At 29.7% G+C, this 20,768-nt stretch overlaps 1 protein-coding gene across 2 annotated transcripts; it reads left to right on the top strand.

Moving 5' to 3' along the window:
* Positions 1 to 2,455: 2,455 nt before the first annotated feature.
* LOC102673210 (calcium-binding protein P-like) lies at positions 2,456 to 18,818 on the top strand. 2 transcript variants are annotated; one of them, XM_006619180.2, is made up of 5 exons: positions 2,456 to 2,607; positions 3,518 to 3,602; positions 8,043 to 8,174; positions 8,644 to 8,736; positions 17,539 to 18,818. In XM_006619180.2, the coding sequence occupies exons 2-5, from the start codon at positions 3,521 to 3,523 to the stop codon at positions 18,621 to 18,623; spliced, it is 1,392 nt and encodes a 463-aa protein (XP_006619243.1). In that variant the 5' UTR covers positions 2,456 to 2,607; positions 3,518 to 3,520; the 3' UTR covers positions 18,624 to 18,818. The 2 variants fall into 2 exon arrangements, with proteins under 2 accessions (XP_006619243.1, XP_006619242.1); XM_006619179.2 differs by having other exon boundaries at positions 17,521 to 18,818.
* Positions 18,819 to 20,768: the final 1,950 nt, after the last annotated feature.

The following is a 20,768-nucleotide window of genomic DNA, read 5'->3' as shown; positions in this document are numbered from 1 at the left end:
CATTTTTATATATATCAAACTTTTGTTCTAACTTTTAAGGATCGATATAAAAATATTCCATGAATATATTAACACGTAACACCAAAGATCAAAGTTTTATTAAAAATAGGATAGCTCAAGAGGGGGATTGCATACGAAATCGCAAGAAAACGAAGTCGAACGATGCACGCACATCGAGCATACTTTAACCAAACAGGAGGATATACGTCGTTCAACGAGAAAGAAGATAAAGTCTGAACCGCATCACGGATGAAATAAAACGAAATACAACTCGGTGTGGCACCGGTAATTTCTTAGAAAGAGATTGAAAGAGGGATGGGATTCTCTCTAGTTTTTTTTTACATCCAATCGCGTGTACGAGTAGAAAAGATGATACGTGCCGGATGATATGAAATCTATTGGATGGAATAGGGTAGAGAAGGAGATGTGTACATCGCGGCGCAAACCGTGTAACCGTGAAACACGATACAATGGAAAAGGACAGAGAGGAAGATATATTTTAGTGGCATGCGTTGCGCGAGAGGAAAGGGGAACGACCTTAGCACGCGCCACCGCTGGAAGTAAAATCCCACCACCAACATCGTTTCCATCCTGTGAAAGAGAGGGAGCGAGGGGGGAGGAGGGAATTTCTACGAAACTTCCCTCCTGATTCCCTTCATCCAAGGGGTTTCCTCCGACAGTGCTGTCGAAAACTGGGAAACGGGGCTTTGCGCAGTCTCCAGATCGAACATCCTGCCATCGAGAGCACGGGGACCTCGAAAGCGTGGATGAAACGTTCCTCGGCCCTTCTACGTGGATGAAACGTTCCGACACGTGAGGACGTTTGACAGAACACGGTTGTCGATAAGATTTCTGACGATACATACGTGACTGCGGAAACTGTGGAGAGGAGAGTTTAGAAACGTGGCGATGAAAGTGGGATATGAAAGGCCGACGTAAATCATTCTTCGAGGGACGTTTCCTTGGGAAATGTAGATTCGTATCTTGGAGATCTGTGAAGAAGAGGTTTAATATTAGTATCGAGAATATTTTAGAGAGAGAGAGAGAGAGGGGGGGGATTTCGAAGATTCGAGAAGTATCGAAGGCGATTATTTGCATAAAAGAAGTTTGAAATGAAATTTCAGTGGTAAAAGAAAAAAATACGATCGATGAATATAATTTTTGAGACAAAGAATGTTTTTAGAGAAGAAAAATAAATAATTCATTGAAGAAACGAAAGAGTTAAGAGTAAATTATACGAGGGAGAACTTTATTAAATAAATTCAAATATTTATTGGAATGACGGAAAATTCAAATTTCAAGACTTGAAAAATGTAAAATCTTAGGAAATGTTAATATTTCATTATAAGTATTGTGTAATTAAAAAAATTAAAATATGAAAGCGAAACTCGAACATTTTGAGTTATATACATTTGATTCTAATAACTTTAATAGTCGTTGTTAATCGTTCCTTTAATTTAATAAATCACAATATTTATAAAGAATTATAAAAATAAAATAATGATTTAATAAAGAAATAGGAAAAATAAATAGTTAACAAAATTGAATTAATTGAAATTATTTATAATTTAATTTAATATTGAATAATATAAATGAAATAAAATTTTTATCATTTTTTCCCATTGAATCACATATTTTCCAAGCATTTCCAAGTATTATGTAGTGAGATCTTTGAAAGATATAATGCAATGCATAAAATGAAGAGAATAAATTGATATCATTTACGTATTATAAGATAAACTTCTGTATAAAAAGTATAATTATGCATATGATATTCTTATATCAAATAGATTACGTAACAAAATCCTATATTATAATGCAATTTTATATGGAACAAAAGTTTTTTATTATGAAAAAAAAAAAAAAATTAAAGAACGATAAAATTATAGAAAAAGTAATATTGTAACGTTTGTATGAACTATATAAATTTATATGATTTTTCAGAAGAAACAAATTTTTTTTATGAAATTCCATAATGAAATGAAAAAATATTTTCTTTGTTTGTTTGATTAAAAAATTTTGTTTCAAACATTATATTGAGACAATGATATCATGGAATAGCAATTCCATGCAATTCTATGATTCAGTCTTTACTTCAAATTTTCAATATCTTCGCTTATTACATTTCTAAAATTATTATTATATTCAGAATTTATCATTTAATCATTGTTATAAAATTTATGCGAGATATATAACAAAAATGGCGAGTTAACTGTAATAAGTTTTAAATTAATATTCATAAAGTATTTTCATTTTATAGAAAATCACATTATACGTTTAATATCACATTTTAAAGTTATTCTTAAAGGTTAGTTATTCTAAAGGTCTTCTCTTTAAAGCCTACGCTTTTTTCTATTTTCTGATCATTAAAACGATTATTTACGCTCAACATAGTATTTCCTTTTACGTCATATTCGCGCCATATCGGTCTCGTTTTCCAAGTCTGTTTCTATCTTTATCTTTCACGTACAACTTCGTCCTCCATCTTTGTTTCAGTCACGGCTAACGTCAGGTCAGTATCGATAGAACATTTCACTGAATGTTCAGTATTGTACTGACTACGCTTTGGAGTGGACGTTTTCGTGTGTAATCAGTGAGATTTTTGTGGTAAGTTTGCTTTATTTGTTAATATAAGATTATTATTTATGTTTATTTAAGAATTTACGTATTAATTATTCGTACATAACATAAAAAATAATGTGAATAAGTGTAGTAAAGATGAACGACGCAATTTGTGATTTCTCTATAGTTTGTCAAGGTCACTGGATTAAAATCGTAAACTCGATATCACCAACAATCTTAAATATTAAATACTTAAATTGTTAACAATTTATTTCAATTTAACTCAATTATTAATTCAATTAAATTAATCGAAAAATATATACATCGGATTATTACGAATACGTTTGAGGTTATGTCCAAGGATAGGTATGACGAATGATTTCGATCATGTAGAAAGTGTAAAACAAAGATGGACGAAAAAAAGAATATTTGCGCGGGCTTTTATTTAGCTTTGATGATATCATATAGAATAATTATAAGCTTTTATATGGGGAAATTTTTCATTTATTAATTAGACAGTAATTAGTTCTCATTGTTAGATTTAAATTTGTCTTTTTTATTCGTTTTTATGATTCATATATTTGATCCATTTATTATTTTATTTCAAAAGTTCAAATTATTATTTGATATGTCGATTATTTTATAAGTTCTTTTCTTTATTTAACATTCAATGATTAGCAATCTTTTTTTATGTATTCTATACATTAATAATTAGTCATCTAGAACTATTTCGATTTAATATGCAATTATTCTTTATTATTATTATATATTATTATATTCTATTTTATATTACATGATTTCTAAATTATTCTGAAACGTTGAATTATTTTATAAATATACAAATGTAATGCTTAATTATCTTCTAAGAAATGATAAATTTTTAAGAAATAATGAATATTCTCATTTTTATTCTAACGAAATATCGATTATAAAAATGAATATTTTTGTGTTACAGAAAATGTTTTCCACTTCAACACTGAGTGTCCTATTAGGGCCAATTTTACTTATCTCTTCGATTCCGGATGCAGCATCTTTTAGCAGTATGTAAAATCAAATATTTTTAGATTATTAAAAATTTATTTTTGAAAAATTTTTAGAAAAATTGTATTTTAAATTGACGTTATTATAAAATTTAATTAAAATTATATTATCGATTATTATTTGCGATATTGAGGTTAAATCGTAACGTTGTAATTCAATTGCTATGGCCAATCGTTTCGTTTGATGGGGATTAAGTGGACTTAATGGAAACAAATGATTATTTTTAATCTCCAACACGACTGATGCAATTATATTAACCTTCATCGTTATCGTCGACTTATCTCTTTTTCTTTTCTTAATCCAATAGAAGACTCTATTAAATTTTTATTAGAAAAAGAAAAAGAAACAGTGATAGGAATCAAAATATTTAACACTTAATGTATATAATTTTCATTATTTGAGATTTTGAATAAATTATATTAGATTTTTAGATTGAAAATATTTATGTAAGAGAATTTCTATTTATTAAAGAATTTTTTAATTGTAATGAAGATGTAGATATTTTATGTCTATCTTATGTTAGAAATATACAATAATTTCCATTTATTATACGTATAATCATTCATTAATATCTTTACGTAACCAAGCAATTCTTGTTGGAGGCCATAAACAAGTACGGTTTCTAAATATATTCTCTTATTTTTGTGGCAAAGATATCTCATTAAATATTTTTATCAGATGGATAATTCTTTTCATAAATTAAATAGCTTTGATGAGATCATATAGAATAATTATAAGCTTTTATATAGGGAAATTTTTCATTTATTAATTAGGCAATAAGAGGGTGAACAAATTTCCTCTTTCAAAGTTGAAGAACTTAGTTTCTTTTAAAAGAAAGCTAATTGTAAAAAGGAGTAATTGTAGAAATTGTTCTATAATTTTTTCCATAATTTTTCTGTGAAATTCTCTCTCTTTTCTGTGCCTAGTTAAATGAAATGTAGTTCATAAAGTGTTAGTAGAAATATATATGAATGTTTAATAATTTTTTTAATAGCTTCTATGTTGTTTTTAATTTGATTATCATAAACTTAAAGTGTATATATTTCTATACACTTCAATTCAATTCAAAAATCTTTAAAACATCATTTTAAATATTTGATATTTGATTACATATATTGTATAGTTTTAAATTTTTCATAAATTTTTTAATAAAATTGTAGTTTTTCTTTATGTATGATACATTGAATCAAATAATAGTTACTTAATTTTTTCAATTTCCAAAAATAAATATTAGTAAATATAATTTATGTCTATATTTGTGAATAGGAATGTAATATTGCAGTCCAGATTGCAATCTAATTAAAATTATATTACAATTATATTTTTTTATTCTATTTATATTATGTTTATTATAGTATCGTTGCAAAAAATTAATTTTATTCATATATATTCATTCATTTATTTTGTTATTATTATATACATATACATAGATTACATTTCTTATATATTTTGATGAATCATAATTTGATCAGGATCATATAGAATATACATTAAACCAAATTGCTATAATTAATTATCTGACCTTAATTGTTACTGTCCAACCGATATTCATGCAGAATGTGACAATTATAACCGCATATATACATTTCATTTATACGGAAGATCGAAACATTATTCACTCTACCTTGATAGATTTTTCATAATTACAGTTGTTTGCGTTATCATATAATACCGTGCATTTTACAAAATTAAAGTTGTTTATGTTTATCATTCAATATGTTATCCATTTATTGAAATGAAATTTAAATTTGCAAAAAAATATATGCAACATATTAGATTATATTACATATTTAAATAAAAGAAGTTAATTTTTTGATTTTAATCTTGTGATAATAGAAAAAATGATATTATAATTATATTAAAAGATTAGATTAAATATAATACGAAAAATAATACAATTTATTTTAGATTACATTCGATCCTTAAGTAACATAAAAATTGCAATAATTCTATAACCATTACAAAATTTCTCTGACAATCTCAAAATCTGAGAATCTCAAAAGTGTTAGAATATAAAAATTCAAGAATTGGATTACCATCCATATCCATAATCTACTTATGACAAAAAAAAAGAAAGTCACATATCAATAGAGAATCATTCCGAGTTTACGGACATAATACTCTCATTCTTTCTAATATTACGATTCTTTCCTTCATCCGTTCCATTTGTTCCTTGATAAACGTTTAAGGACAATTAGAGAAAGGATCATTAGCCTAGTTTTAATATTCTCTTTCTATCTTTCGCGTGCACCTTTTATTCCATTTCTTCCCCAACACATAGGATAGGGGATAACACGAAGCTTGGGCGTTAACTTTGCAGAGGGTTCGCTTTCTCTCTCTCTCCTCCTCTTCCTCTCTTTCTCTCTCTCTCCTCCTCCTCTCTTTCTCTCCTCCCCTCTCTCTCTCTCTCTCCTCCTCCTCTCTTTCCTCCTCTCTCTCTCTTCTCTCTTCTCTCTCTTCTCTCTCTCTCTCTCTCTCTCTCCTCTCTCTCTTCTCTTCTCTCTCTTTCTCTCTCTCTCTCTCTCCCCTCTCTCTTTCACTCCTCTTTCCGGTTGTCCTCCTTCTCTCTCAGCCGGATAATTGAGAATCGATGGGGTTATATGGGGATGACGGTGTGGTGCTTGAATAGAATTACGATTAGCAGCGTTACGTCGATGCCGGGCCTCGGTTGGATAACGTCTGGTAAATGCGCGCTCGAACTTGTATTTTTAACCGGAGCAAACTTTCGATGGTGTATTTCCAGATATGGTGTTTCGAGAAATAAGAAAATGCGAGACGCGAAATAAAATAAGAGATTTGTATTATGATACTCTTGCGCTATGATATTAGGTTAGATCAGGTTAGGTTAGGTTAGGTTAGGTTAGGATAGGCGAACATCTGGTAAACAGGCGTTGCACGTTGGAAATTGTTTTTCATTAGAAGAAACATCCGTTTCTCGATGGTGTTTTCTGGAATAATAAAATACGAGATTATTGTTGACGTGAAATAAAACAAGAAATATGCGGCATTGTAATATTAGGTTAGATTAATGCACGTATTTTCTAAAATATGAAAATGTTAGACGTTATTGTTGATGTGGAATAAAATAAGGAAAGATGTGTACCTTTTTTAGTGAATAATATTAGATGGAATTGTATGAAATTACGGATTTGTTGAACTTTGTTTCCATTTTGATCTTTTGTGGTTTATTTCTTTCAATTTTGTAAGCAAATTGTAAGGGAAAAAAGAACGTGGATTTAGATCAAATATAAGAATAGCACATAAATATATGCATCAGATAAACAGATTTTAATTTATTTATCAATAAAATGTATCAGTTGATATCCTCTTAGGAAAAAACATATTTATGTTAATGTTTGATTAATTTCTATATTGATACTCACATATGTGGTTTTTTTATTTCAAATAAAATTTCAATTTTTTTTTTTTAGTAAATAATTTTTAAATCAAGTTTGGGTATTAAACTAAGGATTAAACGCATAATATTTAAGATGATAATATTAATAAAAAGAGATATTCTACATTTCTAAATTATTTAGATAATAAATTGAAAGTGTAATATGTACATTAATCCCGTTCAAATATATTGGCACAGGTGAATTAGGAAGATTAAGTATAGGTATTTGCTTACACTTTAGTTATTAAACAAGTAGGTTTAGTTACTCAGTTGTTCAGTTTCTGTTTGAAGTTTTAGAGAAACTTGATATATGAGGAATATTGAGTTAAAATTACTTAAACATAAATATATTTATTCTTTTACAAATAATTTTTACAAATAATTGACTGTATAAATGTTAATCTCTAAAACAAATTTTTATAATCCACTTATATCAGATATTCAAAGAATGATTATATATTTGTTCCAAGCAAAATTTTTTCCAAGTAATCTCTTTTAAAAAAACTATAAATTCTCCAAGAAAAGAATTCTTCAATTTCTTCTCCTTTTGATATACTTCAAATGTTACAAAATTATAATGCAATGCGAGGAAATATTATACTCTAAATATCTACTAAATATAGAATTTCGTTTCAAAGAAATTCTAAATTTCTTCGCCAAAGTTTTACGTAATCTAAAAAATACAAGTTAGAAAAGTTTGAACATATTGTGCCAGCATATATCCCGGCATAAAACCACGATAATGTTAATATTTAACGATGATAGTAGTTTCCAGTGGAGTGAGCATCGTTTACGTGGATCGTTCGCACGAGAAATTGAAGCATCGAAAACGACCCATTTGATCGAGGAGCATCAGTAGCTCCGACATATAAATTTCATTTATGAGGCGTCCCTTTCTCGGGGAGAACTTTTAATGAACCATATCCAATCGCGAGATCATGCCCTATTACTCGAACTTTCCTCACTAAACGGAGGAAAAAAAAAAAAAAAAAAAAAAGAAAAAAAAGAAACTCCAGCTAAAGTGTTACTTTCTGGTCCACAGAATACGGGAGGACGTGCAAGGACATCGGTTGCATGAGGGATGAGGTCTGCGTGATGGCCGAGGATCCTTGTTCGATCTATCAACGAGATAACTGCGGTCGTTATCCGACTTGTAAGAAATCTCGTCCAGGCGGTAAGAACCTTCACCCTTTAAATATTGATTCTCAAATATGTGCGTAATGTAGCTCGAGGAGGAAGAAATAAAAGCGCGTTTTCGATCCATAAATTAATAACTTCATTGTACTTCGATCGATCACGTGTTCATTAAATTTTAATCTATTGTGCGTAAATTGCCGACAACGGATGCATACAAATTTGCTCCCTTTATGATTGATAATAGTAATAAATAGCAAACTTTAATGAACGCGGAATGAATTACTCGTGTTTACATATGAAGTAATTATCGTGAAATAATGTGGATAATTATCAGAGAATTTACGATAATTATTTTGTTTGGAACTTACTATACAGTTTTTTCAGAATTTAAAAAAAAAAAAATTGGGAAAAAATTATAAATTTGTTTAACTTTTAAATTCACTAACGTGATACATTGAAATTTTTGTACACCAGGATTGAAAAGACAAGTATCTTTTTATTTGCAGAAGCTAATTGTGCCAGCACTCTGTGCGGTGAAAATGAATACTGCAAAACCGAGAATGGTGTTCCGATATGCGTGAAGAAATCAGCAGTAAATGGTGAGTGTTTAAATTCCTTTGTCTTATATTTGTATTGATTATGCTTGAACGCTGCTTAATTAGTTCGAAGCAGCATATGAAAATCTAAGTGCATGAAGCATGAAATAGAATATATGAAAATGAATACAATTGAGAGAGAAAATACAATATTGTTTTGAATTCTCATATATGATTCGAATTATTAATATAAAATTTTATTTAAAATTTTATTAAATAGTTTAGAAAGTATGTATCTTTATTTTTTTTGCATGATATAATTAAAAGGAATATTAAGATATTCTTAATATTTTAAAGTTGAGTAGATGAGAAATAAAGAGGTTCTATAATTTATAAAAATTAAAAAATGTGAACTATCAAGTTTTTTTTCTTAATATATTCATGGAATATTATATAAAGTACAAAACTAGTTAACCCAATTAAGAATAACCATTTTTTTTCTCATATTGAAGTTAAAAATTTTTAACAATTTAATCAATTTGATTCTTGATTAATATATTAAAAATTTGAAATTTATTTCAAAATTAGAAAAAACTCATTTAACATTTGTTAATGGAATTCTGAACTATTGTAATCCTTTCTCAATCGTGGCAAGAACAAAACTTTATGCTTAGCTTTATGCTTTCTTGTCCTATATTATATGATTTTATGTTTTTATAAAATTATTTTTGCAATGGATTTATACATATCTTTTTATTACAATTTTTAATTTAATTTATATATTTATTTTTGAATAATCTATGTTTGGCAGTTTCATTTCTCACTTTGATTTCATACGTGCACTAGACGTGATTTACGCGGAAATAACACGTTCTTTATTGATGCAATCTATGAAATCGTTTCGAGTGGAAATTACAATGACACGTCGACACGTGTGCGCTTCATTAAAACTTCCGGTGTACTTGGACTTGAACACGTTTCATATGAATCGCGATTTATTTTTTCATTTATCTGATCGTATAAATCTAATCTGATTAATAAAAACGGGTATTTTTAACAATTTGCTAAAAATATTTCATATTTAGATAGGATCTATTAAATTTTAATAAAATATGTTTTTCATATTTATCATTAAATGTGATCACAAATCTTTTGCAACAGATCTTTTCATTTTATTTAATTACAAAATTTTTCTTAGGAATTATTTTATATCATCGTATAGTAAATTTATATATATATTTTTGATGAATCGAACGATGATGGTGTAATAAATTCTTTTTGCAACTGCAAATAAGATTTCCAAATAAAAAAAAAAAAATAAAATCTCATAATTTCGAAATATATTAATGAGTGTAAAATGATGTATAACATGAGGTCGTGAACTTGTATCTTGAATTTTTTTCCTCTTCTCAACTTTTTCGAACACGATCTTTCCATTATCGTCTCTTTCTACACAAATGTGTGGATGCGCGTATATATTCACACGAGGTTATAAGATTTCGAAAGAAATTGCTCTCGAATTTAGATATAAATCACTCGAGTATAAAATTTTAGTCCTGTCGATAAAAAGGAAAAAAATTTATCAATCTAGTTACAAATGAAATTTACTAGAAATGTGCGCTTCATATTACGTTACGTTAAAATTCTCTCATTTTATAAAATCGTATATCACAAAGTAATATCTTAAATTAATTTTACAATTACGTTTACTATAAATATCAATAAATAATGTTAAAAATATTGATTAAATAAAAAATATTTCGCTACTTTTTCCACGATATTTTCATCGTAGGATAACTATAAAGCATGCAGCATTGATGTTCACTTTTAACGCTTTCCAATTATTTTCGCATATCTAACACAGGATGAAAATAACGTAGCACAGTTTTTAGAATCCTCGTAGCACCTTTGTTCGACTAACTTCATTAAAACCAGTTATTGTAAAAGGAAAAAAAAAAAAATTCCCAATTTTTAGTGAAAGGATTTTGTAGTGGAATGTGTATAGTTAGTTATAACATGAGAGTCTTTTTTTTTTTTTTTTTTTTGTTAAATAAAACTGCTCTCATGTTTCTCATTAATCATGTTCGTTTATATCTTTCTTTTTTCTAAACCCCTTTTTTCGTTTAAAATTCCTCAACGTACTCGAGGGATTACATCTTTGTATATCAGTGTTTCCCAACCTTTTTCGAATCATGTTCCATCTCAACGCCTCGAAGACTTTGATGCTCTTTTTAAGTGAATAGCAATCGATCGAGTTAGTTATTAGATTACTATTATACTCAATTAAATAAGAAAAAAAAAGGCAAAAAGTCTCTGAGTTTAATCTCTATTAGATTTCAAATGGTACAATTTTGAAAATTAATTATTACAAACTTTGTAGAATTTTAAAGAACAAGATTTCAAGTTTCTATCGTTCATTTATTGATCAAAAATCATTTTTGGAGTTATAATGATTCAAATTTTTAGAATTTAAATCTAATTAAATATTTAAATAGTTAATTCGACGATATTTCGAAAACCGGAAGTCATATCAGGATAAATGAAAGAGCGTTTTTTCTCTCTCATCCATCGACTCTCGAGAATCTCTATCCTCAAAGTTATAGAGCGGTTCAAATTTTAATCTAACTTCGATGAAGTTTAATCGAATTTTCACATTTTAAATTCCGCGAAAAAAAATATGCCTATTTCCGAAAGAATATAACTTACAACTTATCTTATTAACGATTATATACAATATATATTAGAAATTAATTTAAAATGCATCCTTGGATCCTTTATTTAACCAAAATATAAAAAATTACGAACCGCGTCGAAAAATTGAGAAACACTGCTCTCGTATTCTCAACTATGCCGCTCATCAGGCGACGAATGGCAACATGATTTCCCTACGTTTCTTTCCTCTACTCCTTTCCCCGCGAGGTGTACACCCAGTGTCCTTCCAGTTGGGAAACACTGCCACAGATAAAATACGACGTAGAAGAGGACGATCTTTTCAGGATTCGAGTCGGCGGGCGTTTCTTACGTAAACGGGCAGCGAGTGAACACCGACGAGAAGCACCTCGATAAGACAACGGCCAACAACAGCGCTAGCAATTCGAACCCTTACGCCAATGCTAATGCGCCACCTGCTGAACCAGCGGGAGGGTATCACCATCAACTGAATTCCGCCACCAATTTGGGTTATCCACCTTATCCTAGCTCCGACACGGGTTCCTCCAAGAGTGGGTATCCATCGTATCCCGGTGGTAACACCGGTTCCAACAACGGATATCCGCCTTATCCTTCCTCCAATCAAGGGAATCGCCAACAGGATTTAGGATACCCGCCGTATCCAACGCACAACAAAATGCCGATGCCTGGACAGTCGAATTATCCCTCGTATCCCGGCCAACCCGGCCACTCCAATTATCCCGTTTATCCTGGACAACAGCCCGGTTATCCGGGATATCCGCAACAGTTGCCCGGCCACCAGAATCCTTATCCGAATTATCCTTATCCGAATTATCCAAATCAGAATCGCATGTACCACAACAACGTTTATTCCGGTTATCGAAGGAATTCCGCCATTATGCACTCGCCGTGTTTCGCCATCGTTTATTTGGCGAGTTTAGTTATTATGTTCGGGAATATAAGATCGTGATCGACGAAATGGATGGATGATACGGTAATGGATCGAGGTCGGACAATGTTTTCCATCGTCTGATGATTCGTAGATAATTTGAAAATTTTATCGATTATGCGAAAATTATTAATTGTGTATATTATGTGTATGGTAATTTTTGAGGATTTTTTCTTTAATTTTTTTTTTTTTAAATTATTCGTCTAATCTGTATTTTTGCAATTAGTTAATTATTAGTCTCTTTGATTAAACGCGTTAAGGGGAAGTAATTTTTAAATGTGGAGAAATATCTTCTTGATCGATATACAAATTTTTCTAATATATTTTATTACTATTTTATTATTGATAGAAATAGATATATATATATATATTTTTATTTTAAAGTCAGTGTAAGAGATATTCTGGACAAATGTTATTTTTCTAATACTCAGTATTTTTCTTTCTGCTTTCATAAAGATTCTATCTATTCTTTAAGATTATAATTATCACACACTTTGTATAATGCATTATACGTGCCTTCCAACGTGTCTTTCATCGCAGTGATGGTTCTTTTGTATTTATGATTAACAGAGGGAAAATACAAAAAAAAAAAAAAAAAAGAATTTTTTTCCATAGAAAGTAAGATTTTTTTAAAATATGTTGGATGCTGATTATGCATTTGACCAGCATTTAAAATCGTGCTTCGAGATAAAAGTTCTTCCATTTGATGTTATCTTTACTCGATATTCGATGACGTATATTATTTCATCATAATTTTTACTGCACGACAAAATATTCTACGCTTCTAATAAGAATTGAAAATAAAAAATTGGACAGCTTCCTGGAACAAAGACTTATAGTTTTTCTTCTTAATTCTTCTTATTAGAATACGCAACGCCATGAATAATGTATGAAAAATATAATTTCACAGACCACTTTCCAGAAAGCTTTTCAATTATACGCAACAAAGGATCATCAAAAACTATCGAGCCTCCTCAAGCGCACTAATTGCGATGAATTGATTAACTTGGGTACCTGAATCGATAAGAAAGATCGTTACTTTATACGTTTCTTTCAAGGAAAAAAAAAAAAAAAAAAAAAAAAAAAAAAAAAGACGGAGGGGGCGTGGCGGGGGAAGCCCGGGCCCGATTTTGTTTGCCCTTTTTTGGTTAAAAAAAAAAAAAAAAAGACGGAGGGGGCGTGGCGGGGGAAGCCCGGGCCCGATTTTGTTTGCCCTTTTTTGGTTAAAAAAAAAAAAAAAAAAAAAAAATAAAAAAAATAATACGTGCATGTTTTATCATCCATTTTCAAGCGAGTGCACAATTAAGTATCGCGATGACACATTTTTCGTTGCGAGCAAAAATATTTTCGCCGTCCAAACACAATAATGACAATTACTCTTTAGCGTGAATAAAATTTTATCTATATGCCCATGTACCATATATCTATTCTAGCTATATGGATGTATATTTATATGATGTACGAGTTATCGTTTCGAAGTATCGTGGATACGAAACGATCGATGCTATTTATTAGGGATCTTGACTCGGAATAAACAAAAAAAAAAAATAATATCATTTCTATCCATAGATTTACTGTATAATACCCTGCCTCTTCCGCCCTCGTTACGTTAAGCTACAGCCGCCTGCAAATAACGTTTTAGAATTAATTTCTCGAAGACGTGGCAAACACCGACTGATCTCGTTATCGTTTCGAACCCTGACACCTCTTATCTACTTGAGCGAGCGACGTAGAATTACACTTTGTAGGTCACAGTTTCTTAACTGGTTAATAGTTATTTCCATTTTATTATGGCAGTTTCTTTCCATCACTATTTCTCTTCTTTTTTTTTTCTTCTTCTTCTCTTTCGTGATTTATTTCTTTAAACAAAATTATAATTATTAGCTAATTTCAAGATTTCTTTTACCTTTCCTCTTATATTTTGCTTTAACGTAATTTGCTTTTATCTTATAATGGGAACTCTAGAAGCCAACCAGCCTTTGAAAATAATTTACATATTTCAATAATGTTTTCATTAATTAAACTTTCAATTGACAAATCAATTATTTCAGTAGTTTAATAGTGAGAGTGAAAAGAAGATTTATTAACATTTTAAAAGATGAATAAATAATCTTTTGCAATAGGTTTAATTCACAAATTGAAGAGTGGAAGTTCAAAGTACAAAAAAATATAATAATATAAAATAATTAACAATTACAGAATGCATGCTTATAAAAAGCAAATTTAAGATAACTTTATCTTAACACCAGCTTGTAATAATAATATAAACTAACAATAAATATCTTACTTTCAATAAAAGTAAGAATATTTTAATCCACAGAATAATTTAATCCAAAATAATTTATACATTTCAACAATTCTTAATTCGAGTAGTTTATTCAAAGTGGAATGATAGTTGAATTTCGAGTTTGGTGTAGCTTTTGACTACCACTCTCCAATTTGACAGCAAACCCAACACGAAGACCAGGAAAGATTAGACCAACTCCACCCACACCTCCACCCAGGTCTTCTTCCAATGGATATGGAGGAAAAGTGAGCGGTAACTCAGGATCAAGGAACACTATTGGAAACGGTTCTATTTTTAATCGTTTGTTTGGCAATGATCGTATTTATGGGTCTAATGGTGTGACCACGCCTAAGAGCAGTGTGTATCCAGGTGGTAATGGTTATTACAAGACCCACACCTCTGTAGATGATCAGGGGAACAGAGTTTGGAAATTTTTTGGTTAAATTCATTTGTTGGTTAAGTTAGTTGATGACACAAATGATCTTTGTCAAATTGCAATGATCAACAATTTTGAATAAATTTATAATTCTTTTAGAATGTGGTTGAATTGAAATCTCATCAATTTTTACTTTTCATAAATTTCTGAATTGTGAATTTTTGGTGAATATCATTTGTTCTTAATTTTTCAAGAGTCAATTTATTTATTTTATTTATTTATTTTTGTGGGATTAATCGCAAAATTAAATTTTTCCATTGAATAGAAATTAGAGGGACAAAGATTGACGAAGATGGTTTTTGTTATCAGCCTTTCGATTTATAATTTACTTATTATTTTATATATAACTATAATTTTGAAACCAGAATTAATTTTTTTTAAAAATAGAAACTGCAGTTATTGTAAAGCATGTGTTAAGAAAAGCGTGTAAATTAGGTCAATCTTCCATTTGATGATATTAATTGATTTTTATACTTGTATTTATCATGAAACTTGATAAATATTTCATTGTTTTATGGATAACTGTGGTTCTTTATAGTGCTATGATACAATTATGAGATACATTTATATAATACTATTAACATATAGATGTATTAAACTCATAGTACTTAATGAGCAATTTAAATATTTTCCTATATAATGAATGAATGTATTAAAAAATATAATATATGCAATTGTTCAGCATTTTCTTGGATTTTCCCAATTTCAATAGATATTTCCTCCACAAATGTTAATTATTAATTAAATAATAAAATAACATCAGAGGAATTACTTTGGATTAAAATAAACTATAACATTAGATACATAATTTTAATAATGGATAATAAAAGATTATCCATGTGTTTAGAAAAATATCATATATTTATATGAATCATTTATTGTATTGTATAATTATAAGCATATATTTTAACATCACTTTTAACAAACAAAAATGAATACACATGAAATAATATGATTACATAACTTCAATGCTATTAACAAAACAACAAAAATAATCTTATCATAGAAATAATATCGACCTTTATACCATTACAAAATTTATTAATGTTGCAAGTTTAATAAAGATGCAGCTTAATTAGAAGAATATAATTGTCCAATATATACTTATGGACTATGTTAATTTGATTGACCTTTATTGGATATATATTATTGGATTATAATTGGACTTGGCATGAGATTAAGAACGAATATTTCTAAATAATTATAAAATAGATCAACGAATTGTTCGCAGAATTCGATGGAGATAACAATTTACTGAAGAAAACGAAGAGTTTAAAAATATTAGATCTCCTGAGACCAAGGATCTTCAATACTCATTTGGAAAAAAATTCTGAATCATTATCAGAAAGTTATCATTAGAAGTTCAGAAACATACTTATGTTTTTGGATCAGTGTTTATCAGTATTTTTTGAAGTGATTATCTTTTTCTTCATCAGATTCTGATGAATCCTACTCATCGAACTCTGATTCTATCCTAATAAAGAAAGTGTTGAAACAGTGGATTCTAACTATATGAATGATGATACTTGAGTTGATGAGAGGCAATGATTGAAATAAGAATTCTGGACAATCTACATAGTCTGCACAACCATTTATTCTTAAACAACTTGAAATTCAGACTTAAATATTGTTGCCTATATTTAGTGATACGTTTATGAGATGGAAAATATTAGGTAAAAGATAGGAAATACTAGGAAATACTGATTGATTTTATTATGAATTCTTATATTGAACTCTGACACTTCTTATCTATTTCAGTAAGTTATATAGAATTATATTTTGTAAATTACAATTTCATTGTATCATTTTATCGTTTTCCCTCGATATAATATTTTTCTTCTTTATAATTTTCCTTATTTTATCTTTTTTATTATAAAATTCATAATTCACAATCTAAGAACATATCAGGTGATAAAGATAGATGATCAATAAAACAAACATTTGGAAATTTTCTATTTTAAATTCACCAAATAATATACGAAATATTTTTCTATATAATGAACAAATATATTAAAAGATATACAATTTTTTTCGATTTTCCTTAATTTCGGTTAATTCCAAACAAATATAGTTCCACCACAAGAATTACAACGAATAAAACTTAACAATAGAAATCACAAAAATTGCCACGCATACATTTATTACACATACAGCACATCTGTAATACTTTAACATAAACTTTTAACAAATGGAAATAGAAACACAATGAAATTGCATGATTTGAATGCATAGCTTAGCTTCGGTACTACACATAACACAAACGAACAAAGCAATAGAAGTAAACCTAATAATAAACTTCGCGCGAACAAATGCCGGCCATTATAATGTTACAAAATATATTTACATTATTATGTTTATTAGCTTAATAACATACTAATTGGAACAGTATAATTGGGCAATAATAATACAGCGTCAGCTTGATTGAGCAACACAGGAACAATTGGACATTAGGCATGGCATGGAACGTGAGCCGGAAATCGATATTTCTAAACAATTAGGAGGCAGATGACGAATTGTTCGCAGAGTTCGATGGAAACAGCAACAGCATACTGAGAAAACGAGAGACCGGCAGTGAAGTGGATTCCACACCGGATGACACGCAATCGATTAAGACCACGGATTCTCGATACCCATCCGGAAGTGGATATCCATCCTCCGAAACTCGACCGAAAGCTGACTCCTCGGTCAAATCATCCGGTTATCCATCCAGTTCCGGTTATCCATCGAACTCTGGTTATCCCTCCAGCGGCTCATCCGGTTATCCATCCAGTTCTGGTTATCCATCCAGATCGTCCGGATATCCTTCAGAATCGGGAAGTTCCGGTTACCCGTCGAGAAGCTCTGGCTATCCTTCTGAGACTGGATATCCGTTAAGAAGCTCGTCTGGTTACCCATCAGAGTCTGGATATCCTTCGAGAAGCTCTTCCGGTTATCCATCAGAGTCTGGATACCCTTCGAGAACGTCTTCCGGTTATCCATCAGAGTCTGGATACCCTTCGAGAAGCTCTTCCGGTTATCCATCAGGATCCGGTTACCCATCTCGTGGTAGTTATCCTAGTGGCTCGTATCCTTCATCAGGTTCAAGGGGATATCCATCGACCTCCGTCGATGAGCAAAGTGTGAAGAGGGTGGATGCAAACTCTGTGAATGCTGCTTATCCTAGCCAAGCTGGTAGAAGTAGTTCAGGATATCCCAGCCAGGGTAGCAGTTATCCAAGTCAGAGCTCTGGATATCCTAGCCAAAGTGGCAGTTATCCAAGTCAGAGCTCTGGATATCCTAGCCAAGGTGGTAGTTATCCGAGTCAGAGCTCTGGATATCCTGGTCAATCTAGCAGAAGCAATTATCCATCGCAGTACGGTGGATATCCTTCACAGTCTAATCCATATGGTAACTATTATCCTGGGTATAATCAAGGTTACCAACAGGGGTATCCTGGAGGGTATCAACAAGGATATCCAGGGGGATACCAGCAAGGATATCAAGGGGGTTATTCTCCCCCTTCTACTACTAGGAAACCTAAATTTACAGATCAGTTGGGGAATATAGCTAAAGATCTTGCTGGGAAATATTTGACTCAGGCTATTCTAGATAAAGTTACCAGATATTAGAGTGTATTACAGATTTTTGAAATAATTTTTAATATAATTATTAATTAATTTATGCTTTCTTCTAATAATCTCTGCTCACTATGAATATCAATTGACAGTAATTTTAAGTTATGTTATTAATGAATTTATTCATGAATAAAAGTTATAATTTACTTTGTTTGTTTTTGTTCTTTTAATAAATATATTTTTCTTGCAGCTTGCAGTAATATTATTTGAATCATTGTTTATTTCTATACTTTCTTTCTTTTTCATAATTGAAGAAAAAAAAACAGATTTCTGTCTGTTGTTCTGAATAGAGATGTTTTTTTACAAACAGCCACTTACATCTTGTTTAATTATCATGCAATGGGTGTTCATGACACGTAGCATGAGGACAACTTGTCTAATTAACTAAACTATTTTAGTCATGTTTAACAACTGATCGATCGTTGCTATGAAACTGCTAGTGCTTCTATGAAAGTAGCACGAAATTCTGGTATAGAATTCAATAGGAGGACAGTAGATATATAATTTTTAAATTTTTTAATATTTCTCGATTTGATAATGCTGAAATTTTTAAATTATATCATAATTACAATTATAAAATAATTTATCTTGGAAAATTAATATAATTTCTAAATTTAATTTAAGTGATTATGAAATATATTTAAAAATTTTGCTTATTTCATATGTTTTAATTTAGTATAATATTTATTTATTATAAACAATAAAAAGTTTTTAGATCATATATCAATCATATATCAATATCGATAATCGTAATATAAATAAACATTTAAATATAAAACAGATAATAGATTTTATTATAAATAAATTTCCAAATTTTATTTAAATCTAATTATTTCGTATGACTTAAAATTATAGAATTATAAAACTAAACTTAAAATATTATTATTAGAATTGTAAAATTAAAATACAAAGTATAATCAATAAATTTTTCCAATAATTTTTTATTTATCAAATTTAATAAAATTATTTTAACATCAATTATTAAATCTATTACATTTTGCATTAATTTATACTTTGTTCTCCAACATTACTAGTTGATAAATTACTATGGTACCATAATTTAAATACCATTTAATCGATATTCAATTCGAACTTTACTATTAATCGCTAAATCTATAATTTATACTTTGTTCCTCATTATTATTAGTTGATAAATTAATATGAAAAAATTATTGCACGAAGGTACAATTAAATTAATCGATATTAAATCCAAACTTTTACTAAATCTATAATTTCTTCGTTCTCCAATATTACTAGTTGGTAATTTACTGTGAAAGAAATTTACTGTATGAAGGTACAATCGTGACTCGATGTTAGCGGCCGAGGAGAACGGATCAATAAGTTCGTGGAACGAACTACGAAGGGTGGTAGATGCCTCTTGCACCCTTTCCACGAGGATAGTCCTGCATCCCTATTTCAGGTAAACTCGTCGCCGATATTTCTTCGTCTCTGTTTCTGCGATCTGCACAGTCGTGTCGCATCCACCGCTGGTTGCGTACCTCGCGAATCTTCAAAATACTTTAACAGTTACGCTTCCTCCTATACAAAAGTTCTTTGAATTTTAATTTTATTTTAAACAAAAATACATTTACACGATAGAAGAATTTTTTACCGTAATAATTTTCTCGTTAATCGTGACAAATAAAATTGAAAGGGGGAAGAACGAAATAAAAAGTAACGGTGAAAGCTGTTATCGTGCGAATGAAAAATAAAAACTGATAAATAATTTTCCAGGAAGTGAAGTGCTTTTAAAAATTTTTTTCCAATCAAAAAAAAAAAAAAAAAAAGAAGTATATACATATACATTTTTTTTTCGCTTCAATATTAAGTTAAACACGTGTGCCGTGTTGCATTGTTTCATCGATCTTTCTTTTCTTTTCCTTTTTTTTTTCTTTCTTTCTTCTTTACTTTTCCTCTTCGAAGAAATCACTCGGCAAATTTTAACCCCGAACAATATTTCATACAAGTGACCCGCTTTCGAAAAATCGGGGAACAACATGATTTTCACGAAATTCAAGCGGAAGCTGAACACCCCGGAACCCGAACAACTAACTTTCTGAAAGTTGTTCCCAACTATTTTGTTTATGTGCCAAATCCATCACGAGCCACCAGTGCGTTAAACGCTGTTTACCCCGCCGT

The sequence above is a fragment of the Apis dorsata genome, unplaced genomic scaffold (genome assembly GCF_000469605.1).
Source record: "Apis dorsata unplaced genomic scaffold, Apis dorsata 1.3 scaffold_397, whole genome shotgun sequence".
Classification (NCBI taxonomy): Eukaryota; Metazoa; Arthropoda; class Insecta; order Hymenoptera; family Apidae; genus Apis; species Apis dorsata.
This window is presented reverse-complemented; position numbering and strand designations above follow the sequence as displayed.